This window comes from Macrobrachium nipponense, chromosome 7 (genome assembly GCF_015104395.2).
Source record: "Macrobrachium nipponense isolate FS-2020 chromosome 7, ASM1510439v2, whole genome shotgun sequence".
Classification (NCBI taxonomy): domain Eukaryota; kingdom Metazoa; phylum Arthropoda; class Malacostraca; order Decapoda; family Palaemonidae; genus Macrobrachium; species Macrobrachium nipponense.
In genome coordinates this window covers 18021487-18039630 of record NC_061109.1, presented here as the reverse complement: position 1 = coordinate 18039630, position 18144 = coordinate 18021487, and the positions used below count along the sequence as shown (strand labels likewise).

Below are 18144 nucleotides of genomic sequence, written 5' to 3'. Positions count from 1 at the left end.
CGATACCCTTATAAATTACGGCACTGGGTGTAATGCACTATAGCAAAATCTTGTCCTGATAAGTGTTCGTTACAGAAATATTGCCAAAAACGTGCTTGCACTGTCTCTGAAACCCATAGTAGGTATGCTGCCTAGTTGTCAATCAATTTTTTGGTAATCAGTATTTTTTACAAGCTAGCTATTGTATAAATTTGTATTTTTCTCAATCGAAACATATGCCTCTCAATGCTAACTTTCCTCTTTTAACGACTTTCTGGTCAATGCAAATTCAGCCCCATTAATTTCTTATGGTGCAAAAACAGACAGAGGCCCAGGGACCGAAAGCAATAGCGTCACACTACGGCGGTAATCCGGCAGTAAAACATCTTCATACATCCAAAAAGTAAATAATAAAGATATATATGCGCATTACAATTATAACAATTACATGAATAGCTGATTATCTGCATGAATAACTTGTAAACTGTTCTGCAAGAAAGTTGAGTATAGCAATTCATTTACAATAGGTACGAAAGTAAAGATGTCATGACGTCATAATACAGGACTTTAAAGAACATTCTAATTCCGAAAAATAATTACTTAAAATTTGAGTCAGAATAGTTAACTTTATCAATAACGAATATTTTCGAGTTGTCTGCATATTCGTTGGGCAGGCCTCGTAACTCCTTTTGCCCGCGCCGCAAATCCCTCCGCCAAGGTAAGTAGTTCCACCCAAAACAGCTGACGACCTCATGCCCCAACCCACAAAGCCATGCGACCTCAGTCGCTGATTGCTGCCCTCCCCCACATGTCTGTGTCCTCGTGCCATCCCACCCACCAACAGTATGCCGCCGCCAATCCGGTCACGATGCTGGATTTGGGTGTCTTGTGTAAATTCATTACTTATCTTTTTAATGAAAAATAGCCTTCTTGGCGATTTTAGTGGTGAATGCGATAAGCGTAAAGAAGGCAAAATCAGCCTCGTGAAGCATGGAGCACCTTCCAGTGGTGGTGTATCAACTATCGAGTCATCTAAATCTGTAATTTCAAACTGGTCCGACGATTCCAATTTCAATCTCAAATAAGGTAAGTGCGGGTTCATATATTCTTATTCTATGCCATTTTTTCTTGCCAGAACATACGAGCTTGCCAAGAATCATTATAAATGTCGATAAGGTGCTACTTTTTTGGAGGGTAGCATGCATTGATCGTACATGGCCTGCTGCAGGCCATGCGGTGTTTTACCCTAAGTACTTTTTCGGAGGGTGGCATGCTGTGATCGTCGTTGAGTTGATCCAGACCATGCGGTTGTTTACCCTACAGTCGTCCGAATAAATATTAGGGTAAAAAACCGCATGGTACAGGGGTGGACCATGTACGATCAATGTGTACAACCCCCAAAAAAGGAAATTATAACGCGTCCTGACACTGGAGATGGGCATCAGTCGCGACTTCTTGTTGGTGAGAAACGGAGCTAAAGACCTCTACTCTCCTTTTGAAGTAAGTATTTTCTCCAAAGTTAAAAATTAAGGACAAATTTTAAGATTTAAACAGAGGGTAGTGAAGAGGGTGTACACAGCAGTCCAAATCTCACCAAATCGCGTTCAACATTTTTACTTACAACTTGAAATAAGTAAAAATGTTGAACGCGTTTTGGTGAGATTTGCTCTACATGAGACAATTTTCAGTACCCTCTGTTTAAATCTTAAAATTTGGCCTTAATTTCTAACTTTGGAGAAAATACTTACTACTTCGAAAGGAGAGTAGAGGTCTTTAGCTCCGTTTCTCACCAACAACAAGTCGCGACTGATGCCCATCTCCGGTGTCAAGACGCGTTATAATGTACTTTTTCGGAGGGTGGCAAGCGTTGATTGTAGGTGGCCTGTTTGGCCTGCCGTGGTGTTTTACCCTATACCTAATCCACTTATCCATAGTCGTTCCTCTATGGTTTTCGGCTGCCAGATATACGAAAAGGTTAGAAACATTGGATTGTTTAAAGTGCAATGTGGAGACCAAAATGTGTATAATAACAATCAAATAAGCACTGTGGAGTTTCAGTTGTGATGGCAGTAAGGATAAAAACCACTGATTACAAGGTAAAATGAATTCAGTTCAAACCATGACCCGGGAATAAAAAGTTTCACTTTCAGTAATATAGGCAACAAAATGTTGTATTATTGTGCTGATTACAACTGCAATCTTGAGTAAGATCAATAAACGTTACATAGGGTAGAATATGACGACAGGCCAACCCTCATCACGGTGACGGGTCTTATTCACTCCCTATTTAATTGGTGAAACATGAATACAATTGCAACTCTAAGCATACCATTTAAAAGACTGAAGTTTCGTCAACATATTGTGATATATGAAAGCCCCATACGACCTAAAATAAGGCATGCGAGCTCTTCGCTAAAATGTTTTGCAAGGCAGTTTGAAATCCAATATGGCGGCTACGTTTTTGCATGGACGGTTCTCATCAGTGACGGCCACCATCTTTCCCCAGGCTTCCCAGCACTCATTTTGAACAATGTTAGCGTTGTATGTAACGTTTATTGATCTTACTCAAGATTGCAGTTGTAATCAGCACAATAAAACAACATTTTGCCTTGCCTATATTAGTGGAAAGTATGAAACTGGTTATTCCGGGGGGTTATGGTTGGAACTGAATTCATTCTTACCTTGTTAATCGGCGGTTTTTATCCTTACTGCCATCACAACTGAAACTCCACAGTGCTTATTTGATTGTTATTATACACATTTTGTATCAGATTCACTCCACATTGCACTTTAACCCGTTGCTGTTCCTGGTTTCTAAGCGCGCGCGCCATAAAACACAATTACGAACAGCAGACGACGACAGACGAAACTGCAAAGTTTTATTCCCTAAACTGTTTACTTTACTCGTTATTCAGTTTAAATTTACTTTGTTATTTAAAAATTTTAATTTAATTCATGTATATTATCACGTGCAACCAAATTACACCCCGAAAAAATTACAGATATTTCTAAAGTAGATAAAATCAAATGTTTCTAACGTTTCGTACATCTGGCTGCCGAAAACCATAGAGGAACGAATACGGAAAAGTGCAGAGGAACGACTAAGTTTTTTTTTTTTTTTTTTTTGTTTTTTTGCTTTTTTTTTTGCTAGCACTTTTCATTGATTTCAGTCTTTATTAGTATTTTGAATTTCTTTAATAATCGTATGCCAGAAATAAATGTAACCTTTAATGTTTGCATGCTAAGAATGGCAAAATCATCGTTGCCACATTAGTGGAGGCTTCATACATACGCCGTTCCATTATTATAAACTGTTTCCATGAATTCTAGTTGTCATAGTAATGCATAATGATAAAATTGCTTTAATATTTATGTATATATACTTCCAATACATAGCCTAATTTCACCAATTTCAACGTTTTGTGTGTAGTCTTATACCCAGTTTGGAGGGTCAACACATACCGAATGGCACAGAGAGAGAGAGAGAAGAGAGAGAGAGAGAAAGGAAGGCGGAGGAACGAAGAAGAAAAGGGATGGCGGTGGAGGGGGGGGGGGGGGAGAGGGTAGGTGGAGCTTTATACGCGTGTTCGTATCCATTTCTGCATAATGGGGTTTTTGACTCTTGTACAAGGACAAAGTGGTTATTCTTTACGATTAGTGATTTAACGATACCTTATAAATTACGGCACTGGGTGTAATGCCACTATAGCAAAATCCTCGTTCTGTTACGAGTGTTCATTACAGAAATAGTATTGCCAAAAACGTGCTTGCACTGTCTCTGAAACCCATAGTAGACATGCTGCTTAGTTTGTCAAATCAAGTTTTTATAACCAGTATTTTTTTTACAAGCTAGCTATTGAATAAATTTGTATTTTTCTCAGTCAAAAACATATGCCCCTCAATGCTACTTTCCTCTTTTAACGACCTTTCTGGTCATTGCAAATTCGGCCCCATTAATTTCTTATGGTGCGAAAACAGACAAGAGGCCCATGGACGAAAACGATTGCGTCACACTACGGCGATAATCCAGCAGTAAAACATCTTCATATATCCAAAAAGTAAAATAATAAAGATATATATGCGCATTACGATTATTAACAATTACAGGTATAGCTGATAACAATCTGCGGGAGTTTGCAGATCCGGGGACAGATCTGACAATTCCAGAACCATTACTCCAAATAACAAAATGCATAGAATAAAAGTTGTCCAGAATTCCAATATATACCAGAAAAGTCATTCTCCGACTATTTTTACGCCCAAAATACCATCCGCCGATATTTCCCGTGAAAACTAATATTTTTCAAAGTACCCAATTGATGTGAAGGCTGACACGGCGGTCCGAGCTCCCGTAGTTCTTGAGTGGCCGCGACAGGTGCTGTACGTCGGCCCGCCCACCAACGCGGGAAATTTAAACCAAACCAATCCTGTATCAGGTTGACCCAGGTCATTCCCAAAGGCACATGGATTACTTCCTCCAACCATAGTGTCCATGAATATGAATCAGACAATCATACCTGCAGTCACAAAATTTGCCTTTCCGTTCTACACGCCGCCATGGATAGAACTCATTCCGTATTGTTTCCGAAAAGTGTTTACTGCTGACCAGTTTGATCAATATACACATTGTATATTGGGTATCCTTATTCGAGTTTTTAAGAAAAACACGGACGAATTTATGAAGTGGGCTATATAGGGAAGGGCTACTTGGGGGACTATTCGGGGGAATGCACATCATGCACACAGAAGAAACCGACGATTCATGAAACATGGGACTAGCGAGGCCACGGGCCAAGCCGATATACATGTGGCGATGTACAAACAGTAAGTGTGGTAAGAAAAGGTATCAGTTCGGCAACGGATCGTTTTTTTTGAAAAGTACGTTTGTCTCTTGAGACATTATTATATTAATATTTTGCTTCACAAAAGAAGATCCCACAGTGTGTTGTCACAGATTTTGATTATGCCCTTAGCGCCGAACACCCATGGGCGATTGGTATAATTTTTGTAGAGATGTACGTATGTTGCCAAATCCCTGTGTGCTATATAAGAAAAATCGGTGGTCCTGGTCATATTGTTGAGATCGACGAATCTAAATTTGGGAAACGGAAGTACAACCGTGGCCGAAAAAGTAGACGGATCTTGGGTGTTCGGTGGCATTGACCGGAGACACCCGAGACCTTTTTTCAGGTGGTTCCGACCGATCTGCCGAAACTCTGATTCCCGGTGTTGCTTGAAACTACTCCAGAAACACAATCATATTCTTGATTGCTGGAAGTCGTACAGCAAAGTCCGGGATCATTATTTTGCGCATAAATGTCGTGAACACAGCGTTAACTTTGTTAGCCCTGACGACCCGAATGTACACACGAACACTATAGAATCGCAGTGGCATGTCCTTAAACGGAGCGCGCTACGAGACACGGTACGCAGAAAGAACTTTACATAAGCTATTTTTTCTACATACTGTATCCAGAAGCGGTATCTACAAGATGTTCCGTGTCCATTTCGCGGGGCGTTCCTGAAATTAATCAAACGTATCTACCGGCTCAAAAGCCGCCCGACACTCCCCATCTCAAAATTGGATTTTCCCGCCCGAAACAATAAGGCCAGGACCCTTACTACCAACGAGACACGGATCCCTCACCCGTTTCCAAAGAGGCCGAGACTGATGCCTTCCTTCTACCCCTTCATGGTCGTCAGACAGCAGCGACTTTGAATGTGAATAAGGTAAGTGTATATTAATGTTTGTTAGCCTTAAAACTAGTGTTTGGGCTTAGTTCGAAGCAGTACCGAAGCACGTGTTCGAACAGTACTGTTTCGGTTAGTTCGAACAGTAAGGCCGTGACGAACGATGAAGTGTTCAATGTTCCAGTTATGGTGGGGAGAGGGAGAAATAGGCTAGTCGTGGTTTTTTTGTATGTATGTGGCTAATTCACTGTAACCTCTGTGGTTAGCGCGTCAGCGCAATATTACCTCTTGCAGAACATGTCTCGCCTGCCAAGAATCTTTAAAAATGCGGATAAGGCGCGTAGCGCCGTTCCGCCACGGCCTACTGTAAGCTCTGTGGTTAGCGCGCGCAGCGCAATATTACCTCTTGCCAGAACAGTCTCGCCTGCAAGAATCTTTAAAAATGCGGATAAGGCGCGTAGCGCAGTTCCGCCGCGGCCTATGTAAGCTCTGTGGTTAGCGCGCGCAGCGCAATATTAACCTCTTGCCAGAACATGTCTTCGCCCTGCCAAGAATCTTTAAAAATGCGGATATATAATGTCGGTTAGTGTAGATAGCCTAGCTACGTTCAACCTTGAAATGCAGAGTAAGGGGGTTTCGGAGCCTATGTCGTTAGTGGTAGCTAGTCAGAAGTTTTACATGTAGGCTAGCCGTTCTAAAGTTTTGCAATGTAAGTGGTCTTAGCCCAGCCTAGCCTACGTCAACCTTGAATGCGAGTAAGGGGGTCAAATTTTTGCATTAAGTGTCACAGTTTCTGGGCCTCATAACGGGAATTGAGTTACGTTCGCCGCTTCCCCCACCCAAAAAACCCAGGTTTCCCAATGGGTCCCCCCATTACCGTTTGATGTTTTTTAGGGCTTTTTTTTTTTACTGGGGCAATTACAAAAAAAGGGCAATAAACGTTTATTCTCAGATATTTTTCCCGCGAAAATCGCTCGTCCCAGGATCTGTAGTGGCTCCCAATTCTACATGAATAACTGGTAAACTTTGTTCGCAATGGCAGTTGAGTTATAGCAATTATTTACAATAGTACGAAAGTCAAGATGTCGTGACGTCATAATACAGAACTTAAAAGAACGTTTCTAATTCATAAAAATAATTACTTAAATTTGAGTCAGAGTCGAGTTACTTTTTCAATAACGAATATTTTCAAATTAAATCATCATAAAATATGTAAATATTGATGTTTTACTACTTTATTTAAAAATTAGCTAAGAGCACGCTTCTCGTCGTCATTCTACCAAAACAGCTGTTTACTCCTGGCTTGTTGTTGGTGAGAAACCGTGTTCGATTGTTGTGATAAAAGTGCTCCAGCGTCTGTGGGTACAAGTGGTGTGCGGATTTATCACAGGAAATGGAAAGTTTGTTTTTTGACACCAAGCGACTCCGTAAACATCGAGATCGCCATCAATCTTCGAAAAACATTTTTAGTTGTAAGTAAAAATTTAATGAAGCGTTTTGGTGAGATTTCCACTGCCAAGTGGGGGGAGGGCGCCATTTCAGTACCCTCGGGGTTTTAAATCTTAAAATTTGGCTTAATTTCTAACTTTGGAGAAAAATACTTACTTCGAAAAGAGAGTAGAGGGTCTTTAGCTCAGTTTTCTTTTCACCAACAACAAGTCGCGACTGATGCCCATCTGGGTAGTCAGGACGCGTTATAATGTACTTTTTCGGAGGGTGGCTAGCGTTGATTATAGGTGGCCTGCTTGGCCTGCTGTGATAGGAAGAAAACATCACAACAGGCCAACCCACATCACGGTAGACGGGTCTTATTCACTCGATATTTAATTGGTGAAACATGAATACAATTGCAACTCTAAGCATACCATTTAAAAGACTGAAGTTTCGTCAACATATTGTGATATAGATGAAAGCCCCATACGAACTAAAATAAGCATGTGAGCTCTTCTAGTAAAATATGTTTTCAAGGCAGTTTTGAAATCCAATATGGCGGCTACGTTTTTCATGGACGGTTCTCATCAGTGACGGACACCATCTTTCCCCAGCCCCTTCCCAGCACTCATTTGAACAATGTTAGCGTATGTATGTAACGTTTATTGATCTTACTCAAGATTGCAGTTGTAATCAGCACAATAAAACAACATTTTGTTGCCTATATTAGTGAAAGTATGAAACTTGTTATTATTCCCGGGGTTATGGTTGGAACTGAATTCATTCTTACCTTGTAATCGGCGATTTTTATCCTTACTGCTCCATCACAACTGAAGCTCCACAGTGCTTATTTGATTGTTATTATACACATTTTGGTCTCAGTTCACTCCACATTGCACAAATTTAAACCCGTTGCTGTTCCTGGTTTTTAAGCGCGCGTGCCATAAACACAATTAAAAAAACAGCAGACGACGACAGACGACGGAGACAGACGACGAAACTGCAAAGTTTTATTCCCTAAACTGTTTACTTTACTCGTTATTTAGTTTAAATTTACATTGTTATTTAAAATTTTTGATTTAATTCATGTATATTATATGTTTTTTGCAACCAAATTACCCCGAAAAATTACAGATATTCTAAACGTAGATAAAATCAAATGTTTCTAACTTTTTCGTACATCTGGCTGCCGAAAACCATAGAGGAACGAATACGGAAAAGTGCATAGAGGAACGACTACTTTTTTTTGTTTTTTTTTTTTTTTTGCTTTTTTGTTTTTGCTAGCACTTTTCATTGATTTCAGTCTTTTATTAGTATTTTGAATTTCTTAAATAATCGTATGCCAGAAATAAATGTAACCTTTAATGTTTGCATGCTTTAATGTTTGCATGCTAAGAATGGCAAAATCATCGTTGCCACATTAGTGGAGGCTTCACACATACGCCGTTCCATTATCCTGTCAAGCGTCCGCCCCTGATGAGCTCGCTGCTAACGTACGTCACGCTTTTTTTTGTAATCAGCGATCATAGCACTGATGATAGTTTTTCAAAGTTAATATTGATTTTTATGCTTGTTATTCATACTGTAATTAACTGTAGGAAATATTTTCTCTCTCTCTCTCTCTCTCTCTCTCTCTCTCTCTCTCTCTCTCTCTCTCTCTCTCTCTCTCTCTCAGTCCAGTCACTCGGCAAAGAAAAGTCATCTTCACTCCCGCAATGGAAGAAAAGTTTGTATCATCACTGGAGGATTCAGAAACTAGAGCTCTCATCATCAAATAGGTTATCAATATCACACTCCTCATCTAGTATTTGATTGATCTCACCTAAAGAAATATGCCTCCTCTTTGGACATTCATTGTGAAAGACGCGAAATCCAATTTGTCTCGATAAACGCCCGAAGCGTATTAAAGAAAACCAACAGGGACAGGCAGTTTTTTCTAGCATAAGCGACCACCAGGAAAGAGTTGCCAGGCTGGAAATAAGTTTCCCATGTGCTGAGTGTTACCAAATGATGTTCCTACACTTTCTATACGAGTAAACGTATTATTACGGGGCTGACGGCTTGACAAGCACAGTTAAAGTCTTGAACGTAATATCCCGTTGAAGGCGCTACGAGTAGATCGCGGTAAAACGTATTATTACGTGGGTGACGCTTAAACAGGTTATAAACTGTTTCCATGAATTCTAGTTGTCATAGTAATGCAATAATGATAAAATTGCTTTAATATTTATGTATATATACTTCCAATACATAGCCTAATTTCACCAATTTCAACGTTTTTGTTTTTTTGTGTGTAGTCTTATACCCAGTTTGGAGGGGGGGGTGGGTCAACACATATCGAATGGCAACAGAGAGAGAGAGAGAGAGAAAGAGAGAAGAGATGAGAGAGAGAGAGGAGAGAGAGAGAGAGAGAGAGGAGAGAGAGAGAGACGAGAGAGAAAGGAAGGCGGAGGAACAAAGAAGAAAAATGGGATGGCGGTGGAAAGGGGGGGGGGGGGGGGGTTGGGGAGAGGGTAGGTGTATTATGACGTCACGACATCTTGACTTTCGTACCTATTGTAAATAATTGCTATACTCAACTGTCATTGCAGAACAGTTTACCAGTTATTCATGCAGATTGTTATCAGCTATACATGTAATTGTTTATAATCGTAATGCGCATATATATCTTTATTATTTACTTTTTGGATATATGAAGATGTTTTACTGCTGGATTATCGCCGTAGTGTGACGCAATCGTTTTTCGGTCCATGGCCTCTGTCTGTTTTCGCACCATAAGAAATTATGGGGCCGAATTTGCAATGACCAGAAAGTCGTTAAAAGAGGAAAGTTAGCATTGAGGGGCATATGTTTTGACTGAGAAAAATACAAATTTATTCAATAGCTAGCTTGTAAAAAATACTTGGTTATAAAAACTTGATTGACAAACTAAGCAGCATGTCTACTATGGGTTTCAGAGACAGTGCAAGCACGTTTTTGGGCAATACCTATTTCTGTAACGAACACTCGTAACAGAGCGAGATTTTTCTTTAGTGCATTACCCCAGTGCCGTAATTTATAAGGGTATCGTGAATCACTAATCGTAAAGAATAACTACACTTGTCCTTGTAACTAATAGACCAAAAACTCCATTATCCAGAAATGGATAGGAACACAACCAGTAAACAGCTCCACCTACCCTCTCCCCCCACCTCCACCGCCACCCTGTCCTTCTTCCTTCCTTCACCTTCCCTTCTCTCTCTCTGAAAGTTGTTGCAGTTTAAACTTATTTCTATGATTTTCCATCTATCTATCTAATAAGTAGTAGTTTACATTGGTGGATATATCTAACGATTCACTCGGTTGTTACCTGCCCATTGACCGATATATTTATACACTGATCCACTCAACTCTCTCTCTCTCTCTCTCTCTGTTTCTTTTATCGTAATTCGAAAAATGAACAAGAAAATATATTTCATACTTGTATAGCATTAATTAAATACTTTCAAGTTTTTAATTCAGTCGTAATGATGAATGTAGGTGCATCTACTAGTGCTCGCAAAATAGTTAAGCAGGACATAGGTATGTAAAATTTAAAAAAGATGAGAGAGAGAGAGAGAGAGAGAGAGAGAGAGAGAGAGAGAGAGAGAGAGAGAAGAAGAGAGAGAGAGAGAGGACGGAATAGGAAGGGACATTCACTGTGGTCCAATCGGTATGTGCTTACCCTCCACCGGGTATAAGACTATAAACAAAACGTTGAAATTGGTGAAATTAGGCTATGTATTGGAAGTATATATACATAAATATTAAAGCAATTTTATCATTATTGCATACTATGACAACTAGAATTCATGGAAACAGTTTATAATAATGGAACGGCGTATGTGTGAAGCCTCCACTAATGTGGCAACGATGATTTTGCCATTCTTAGCATGCAAACATTAAAGCATGCAAACATTAAAGGTTACATTTATTTCTGGCATACGATTATTTAAGAAATTCAAAATACTAATAAAGACTGAAATCAATGAAAAGTGCTAGCAAAAACAAAAAAGCAAAAAAAAAAAAAAAAGTAGTCTTTCCTCTATGCACTTTTCCGTATTCGTTCCTCTATGGTTTTCGGCAGCCAGATGTACGAAAACGTTAGAAACATTTGATTTTATCTACGTTAGAAATATCTGTAATTTTTCGGGGTAATTTGGTTGCAAAAAAAGGGTAATATACATGAATTAAATCAAAATTTTTAAATAACAATGTAAATTTAAACTAAATAACGAGTAAAGTAAACAGTTTAGGGTAATAAAACTTTGCAGTTTCGTCGTCTGTCGTCGTCTGCTGTTTGTAATTGTGTTTATGGCGCGCGCGCTTAGAAACCAGGAACAGCAACGGGTTTAAAGTGCAATGTGGAGTGAACTGAGACCAAAATGTGTATAATAACAATCAAATAAGCACTGTGGAGTTTCAGTTGTGATGGCAGTAAGGATAAAAAACCGCCGATTACAAGGTAAGAATGAATTCAGTTCCAACCATAAACCAACCCCGGGAATAACAAGTTTCATACTTTCACAATATAGGCAACAAAAAATGTTGTTTTATTGTGCTGATTACAACTGCAATCTTGAGTAAGATCAATAAACGTTACATACATACGCTAACATTGTTCAAATGAGTGCTGGGAAGGCTGGGGAAAGATGTGGGGTCCGTTCACGATGAGAACCGTCCATGAAAAACGTAGCCGCCATATTGGATTTCAAAACTGCCTTGAAAACATATTTTACGAAGAGCTCACATGCTTATTTAGTGTATGGGGCTTTCATATATCACAATATGTTGACGAAACTTCAGTCTTTTAAATGGTATGCTTAGAGTTGCAATTGTATTCATGTCACCAATTAAATATCGAGTGAATAAGACCCGTCTACCGTGATGAGGGTTGGCCTGTACTGATGTTTTCCCCCTAACTGGTAAACTGTTCTGCAATGACAGTTGAGTATAGCAATTATTTACAATAGGTACGAAAGTCAAGATGTCGTGACGTCATAATACAGAACTTGAAAGAACGTTCTAATTCAGAAAAATAATTACTAAATTTGAGTCAGAGTCGAGTTACTTTTTCAATAACGAATATTTTCAAATTAATCATCATAAATATGTAAAATATTGATGTTTTACTACTTATTTAAAAATTAGCCAAGAGCACGCTTCTCGTCATCTTCTACCCCAACAGCTGTTTACGCCTGGCTTGTTGTTGATGAGAAATCGTGTTTCGATTGTTGTGATAAAAGTGCTCCAGCGTCTGTGGGTACAAGTGGTGTGCGGATTTATCACAGGAAATGGTTAGTTTATTGACACAAGCTACTCCGTAAACATCGAGATGGCGTCAATCTTCTAAATACCTCGAGTTGTAAGTAAAAATGTTGAACGCGTTTTGGTGAGATTTGCACTACGTTTGAGACCGTTTTTCAGTACCCTCTGTTTAAATCTTAAAATTTGGCCTTAATTTCTAAACTTTGGAGAAAAATACTTACTTCGAAAGGAGAGTAGAGGTCTTTAGCTCCGTTTCTCACAACAACAAGTCGCGACTGATGCCCATCTCGGGTGTCAGGACGGTTATAATGTACTTTTTCGGAGGGTGGCTTGCATTGATGGTAGGGTGCCTGCTTGGCCTGCCTGTGAGATCTACCCTACTTCGAAAGGAGAGTAGAGGTCTTTAGCTCCGTCTCACCAACAACAAGTCGCGGAATGATGCCCATCTCGGGTGTCAGGACGCGTTATAATGTACTTTTTCGGAGGGTGGCTTGCATTGATGGTGAGGTGGCCTGCTTGGCCTGCTGTGATGATCTACCCTATTCTACCCTATATTCGCTAACATTGTTCAAATGAGTGCTGGGAAGGCTGGGAAAGATGGTTGTCGTCACTGATCAGAACCTGTACATCCACACGGTAGCCGCCATATTGGATTTCAAAACTGCCTTGAAAACATATTTTACGAAGAGCGTCACATGCTTACTTTAGTTCGTATGGGGCTTTCATATATCACATTATGTTGACGAAACTTCAATCTTTTGAATGGTATGCTTGGAGTTGTAATTGTATTCTTGTTTCACCATTTAAATATCAAGTGAATAAGACCTGTCCACCGTGATAAGGGTTGGTAGTCGCTGGTGTTTCCCCCCCCTACCTAAAATTCATGTTCAATAGGTAAAACTACATAGAAAATCAGCAACTGCCACAGTCTAGGCCGCCGCGGATAAGTACCATAGTTCTACCAAAACCGCAACTGCAAAGTACCCTAGATCTACATGTAATTGTATTCTTGTTTCATCAAATATCGAGTGAATAAGGTCTGACCAGCGCGATGACGATGGATCGTCCGCGGTTGTTTACCCTAAATGTAGATTTTAGTCAATAAATACCTCACGATTACAAACTCAGGCTTAGGATTAGTCTACCCATGTGACAAAACAACCAAATTAATGGAAGGGAAGACACTGATGTATGCAAGTCTAAGCTGGGAACTTACACATTAGCCTAAAATACCATCCTTAAGAATGGACAAACTACTATTTCACCTTTTACACGACGCACATGTTAATTTACTATTTTTCCTATGATTAACATTTCAGTCTAAACATATTCACTATTAATATGATATTCTTGATGTATTTAACCATACATGGAATAGACTCCGGATCCACAACACATTCAGATGGTCCAACGATTGTAAACACTTTACAAAAATGCAATTTCGTGTAATATTATTACTACACAAGTAGTATATACTTATAACGCTCGCTTTACCACTCTATAAACTATCAAACTGTGATAATTTCAAACGCACAGCGCACCTGATGTTACACTAAAACGTGGATGAAAACTATGATCATACCATTTTGACGGGACGGTGCTTGTAGAAAGAGCGGTGGCACACGACGTCTTGAACTAGAAAAACAAGAGTAAACAACTGAAGAGAGCCATGCGCATCTGCAGGCTATTTTCCTTTTATGAATAAAAAAAATGCCGAAATAACTAATTTGCGATAGCTTTGTTTATTTCGTAACGTATAAATTAGTAGGAACTTCTGAATACTGATAAAACCTTTTGTTTTGTAAAAACAACTCTCATAACAAATTTCGGTGTTAGCTGTGCAAAACCCCGAAAATGCGTTGGAGAAGATTTTTTTAATAAAAATAAATTTTTCGTACATGCCATACGTATATAAGAGCAATAGGTTTTTTATATACCATTTCATGCACTTCATCCTATCTTTAATTACTTGTCAAGAGGACGTTGCGTTGCAAAGACAATGCCTCAGACCAGGACTGGAACTTACACTCAATTAAGGCACCACTAGAATGAAAACTTGTTGATATCGTAATCAAATACAGACCACATATAATGTTATGAATACAGGTGAAAAGATATATACAAATGTTGCAACAACCCCTCTTCACAGTAGTAGAGAACAAGATGAACTGAATTTAACAAATGGCATTATATATGAGTGTAATGGGTCGACACAATATTCCTGATATGAAAGATACAAAGGTTAGATTTATGAACTAAATCTTGGTATTTTGATCTTTTAGATGACGGACTACTCAAATTAAATTGATTAGAAGAAATAGGAGAAGCCATAGAAATTCTTTTAGAACTAAAACTAGAATGAGATCTAACTATGAACAAAGATAAAAGTTATAGCCTTGTTGATAATCAGTAACTGATACAATATCGATGTTGTAGAAAACATGCAATAAGAAGAAAAAAAGGTAACAAGTAAAAAAAGGGTAACACAAATAAAATGCCCAGATGTTACAAGCAATAGCTGCCTTCAGAGAACAACTGGATAAGGCTCAGATCAAGGCAAAATAGATGGTAACCAAGGCCAAACTACGTCATATATAAAAGATGTAGCAGTAGCTGGATAAAGATGCTGTTCTGGAGAAAACTGTCAGTACCAGCCTTCATGTAGGTCCAGCCAATCAAGAGAAATGAAGAGTAAACAATGCCATCCGAATTATGTCTTCAACAGTAACAGATATATACTCCTTTAACCTTAGACCAATGCGAAAACTTGAAACCCCCTTGGATTTTGCTAATTTCACCGAAGGATTTGCTTTTACAGATTACGAAAAATAAGTTTCTTACAGATAACTTTTATGAATTATCCGCAAAGACACCTCTCTCTCTCTCTCTCTCTCTCTCTCTCTCTCTCTCTCTCTCTCTCTCTCTCTCTCTTTAGCTGAATGTTCTTATATTTACTGTACATTCATGAATCTTGTAGAACACGTACTTTATTCTTCTATATAGTTTGTGTCTCAAGAAATTCGTGTAGTACAATGATACCGTTTTCGTGATGTGTGTGTGTTTTTCTGATATACTTTGTTGAACATTAATTATCAAAGGGGTAGATTTACCTTGGAATTACTTGATCATCCCAGTATTCATGACAGAACCAAGTAGTGTTCTTTGATTGTATTGGCTGGTAAGGCAATACAATCAAAGAACCGTCCCGTCAAAATGGTATGATCATAGTTTTCATCCACGTTTTAGTGTAACATCAGGTGCGCTGTGCGTTTGAAATGATCACAGTTTGATAGTTTATAGAGTGGTAAAGCGAGCGTTATAAGTATATACTACTTGTGTAGTAATAATATCACACGAAATTGCATTTTTGTAAAGTGTTTACAATCGTTGGACCATCTGAATGTGTTGTGGATCCGGAGTCTATTCCATGTATGGTTAAATACATCAAGAATATCATATTAATAGTGAATATGTTTAGACTGAAATGTTAATCATAGGAAAAATAGTAAATTAACATGTGCGTCGTGTAAAAGGTGAAATAGTAGTTTGTCCATTCTTAAGGATGGTATTTTAGGCTAATGTGTAAGTGGAATCCTATATAAATCCTATAATATGTATACTGCACCATAACCATTACTTATACTGTGATATGGCGCAGAAGTAAGTTTTCGAGAACCACTTAAGGATTTTATGATGGAAGTATTTGAGCTTGCAGGGAAGAAAGTGACTTGTTTGGCGTAGCCTCTAAATGGTTTTGAGATAAGAACACCTTATGTGTCTGTATATACCCACAAGGACTGTGAAAAGCTATATACAGACACATAAGGTGTTCTTATCTCAAAACCATTTAGAGGCTACGCCAAACAAGTCACTTTCTTCCCTGCAAGCTCAAATACTTCCATCATAAAATCCTTAAGTGGTTCTCGAAAACTTACTTCTGCGCCATATCACAGTATAAGTAATGGTTATGGTGCAGTATACATATTATAGGATTTATATAGGATTCCACTGAGCGGATATAATAATAGTGTATAGTGAAACAATAAAACGCCTCTAACTCCAATGTGGGTTTTAATATCAAAGGCTAGGGATGGGAGCAAAAGAGGTATATAATCAATAAGTAATTGACAAGACTGGGAATAAATATTGATGTAGGTAGTACTATACTTGTATTTTTTTCTTTTTTTCTTATCAGGTTTGCTTAGATATTCCACAGGTGTTGTGAGGGAAAAACTATTGAAATTTATATATATATATATATATATATATATATATATATATATATATATATATATATATATATATATATATTATATATATGTAATACTTCTAGGGCACAATTTTTCACGGATACAACATTCATTGAATAGAATGGCTTTTTCACTGTTTACCAGCTTTTTTGAAATTGATTCATATTTTCTAATTATTTTCTTCACTTCATTGTTCAGGTTACTAATGGACACATAATGGGTTCTTCCATTTACTCCAGTATTTTTTTTTTTTTACAAAAAACGCGACAGCTGTTTCGTCAACCTATACGTATTGACGTTATCAAGCGTACTGATACAAATATGTTGTTGTTTTTGATTAAGCTGACCTCGTGTCAGCACAGGCTCTTGCTCACAGAGCAGCCCGTAAATACAAATAGTTGTTGTTTTTTATTAAGCTGACCTTGAGTATTATTGTTGTTTAAGATTAAGCTGGCCTTGTGCCAGCACGGGCTCTTGCTCACAGAGCAGCCCGTATTCTTGTGTATGTTGTTGTTTAAGATTAAGCTGGCCTTGTGCCAGCACGGGCTCTTGCTCACAGAGCAGCCCGTATAACTCTTGTGTATGTTGTTGTTTAAGATTAAGCTGGCTTTATGCCAGCACGGCTCTTGCTCACAGAGCAGCCGTAGGAAATAACCGAAATGAGCCTACATGCGGTTTGTGACGTCATGAGGACGGAAAGGTAGTACAATTGCCAGATACCTAGTTTTAAATATTTACAAAAGACTATAGTGAAACATAAAATAAGACAAATAAATAAATATGTTAACAACAGAAATTATATCAAAAGTTGAAAGTAAGTTATTATACACATTTACATCTTCTTCTTCCCAGCTTGTTCCATTTTTATATGGGGTCGCCGTTTCGGATGAGCCGTTTCCATCTATTTCTATCTTGTGCTTCTGCCTCATCAATTCCCTTCTCATGTAAGTCTCCTCTCACACAGTCCTTCCATCTCTTTCTTGGTCTCCCTCTTTTTTCTTCTTCCATGCACCTCCACCCCCATAGTATGTCTCCCAGCGTGGTCCTCATCTCTCCTCAACAGGTGTCCATACAATCTCAGCCTCCCCTCCTGCACTTTCTTTGATACTTCCACCACCTTTGTTGACCCCCTTATGTAGTCATTTCTGATCCTATCCACTCTTGTTACCCCGAGACATCACCTAAGCATTCTCATTTCTGCCACATCCATCTTCTTCTGCTCTGCTTTTCTCATGCTTGCTGTTTCCGTACCATTACAGCATTGCTGTTCTTACCACCGTCTTGTGAAATTTTCCTTTTAACCTAAGCGGCACTCTTTTGTCACAAAGAACTCCCGAGGCCGCTCTCCAGTTGTTCCAGCCTGCCTGTACCCGATGTTTTACTTCTTCTTCCATACTTCCTCCAGCGTTAACAAAAGATCCCAAATACTTAAACTTATCAACTCTCCTTATTTGCTCTCCACCAAGCTGAATACTTTCTCTATCATCCCCCTCAGTGGCGGTACACA

General features: G+C 38.7%; 1 protein-coding gene across 1 annotated transcript in view; it reads right to left on the bottom strand.

The window, feature by feature from the left end:
* Positions 1-14107, bottom strand: part of LOC135217368 (large ribosomal subunit protein uL29-like) — a 44364-nt gene extending 30257 nt beyond the window's left edge. Inside the window, exon 1 of the mRNA XM_064253211.1 lies at positions 13970-14107. Within this exon, the coding sequence (XP_064109281.1) occupies positions 13970-13972 (3 nt within the window). The 5' untranslated portion in view covers positions 13973-14107. The remainder of the gene's footprint in view (positions 1-13969) is intronic.
* Positions 14108-18144: the final 4037 nt, after the last annotated feature.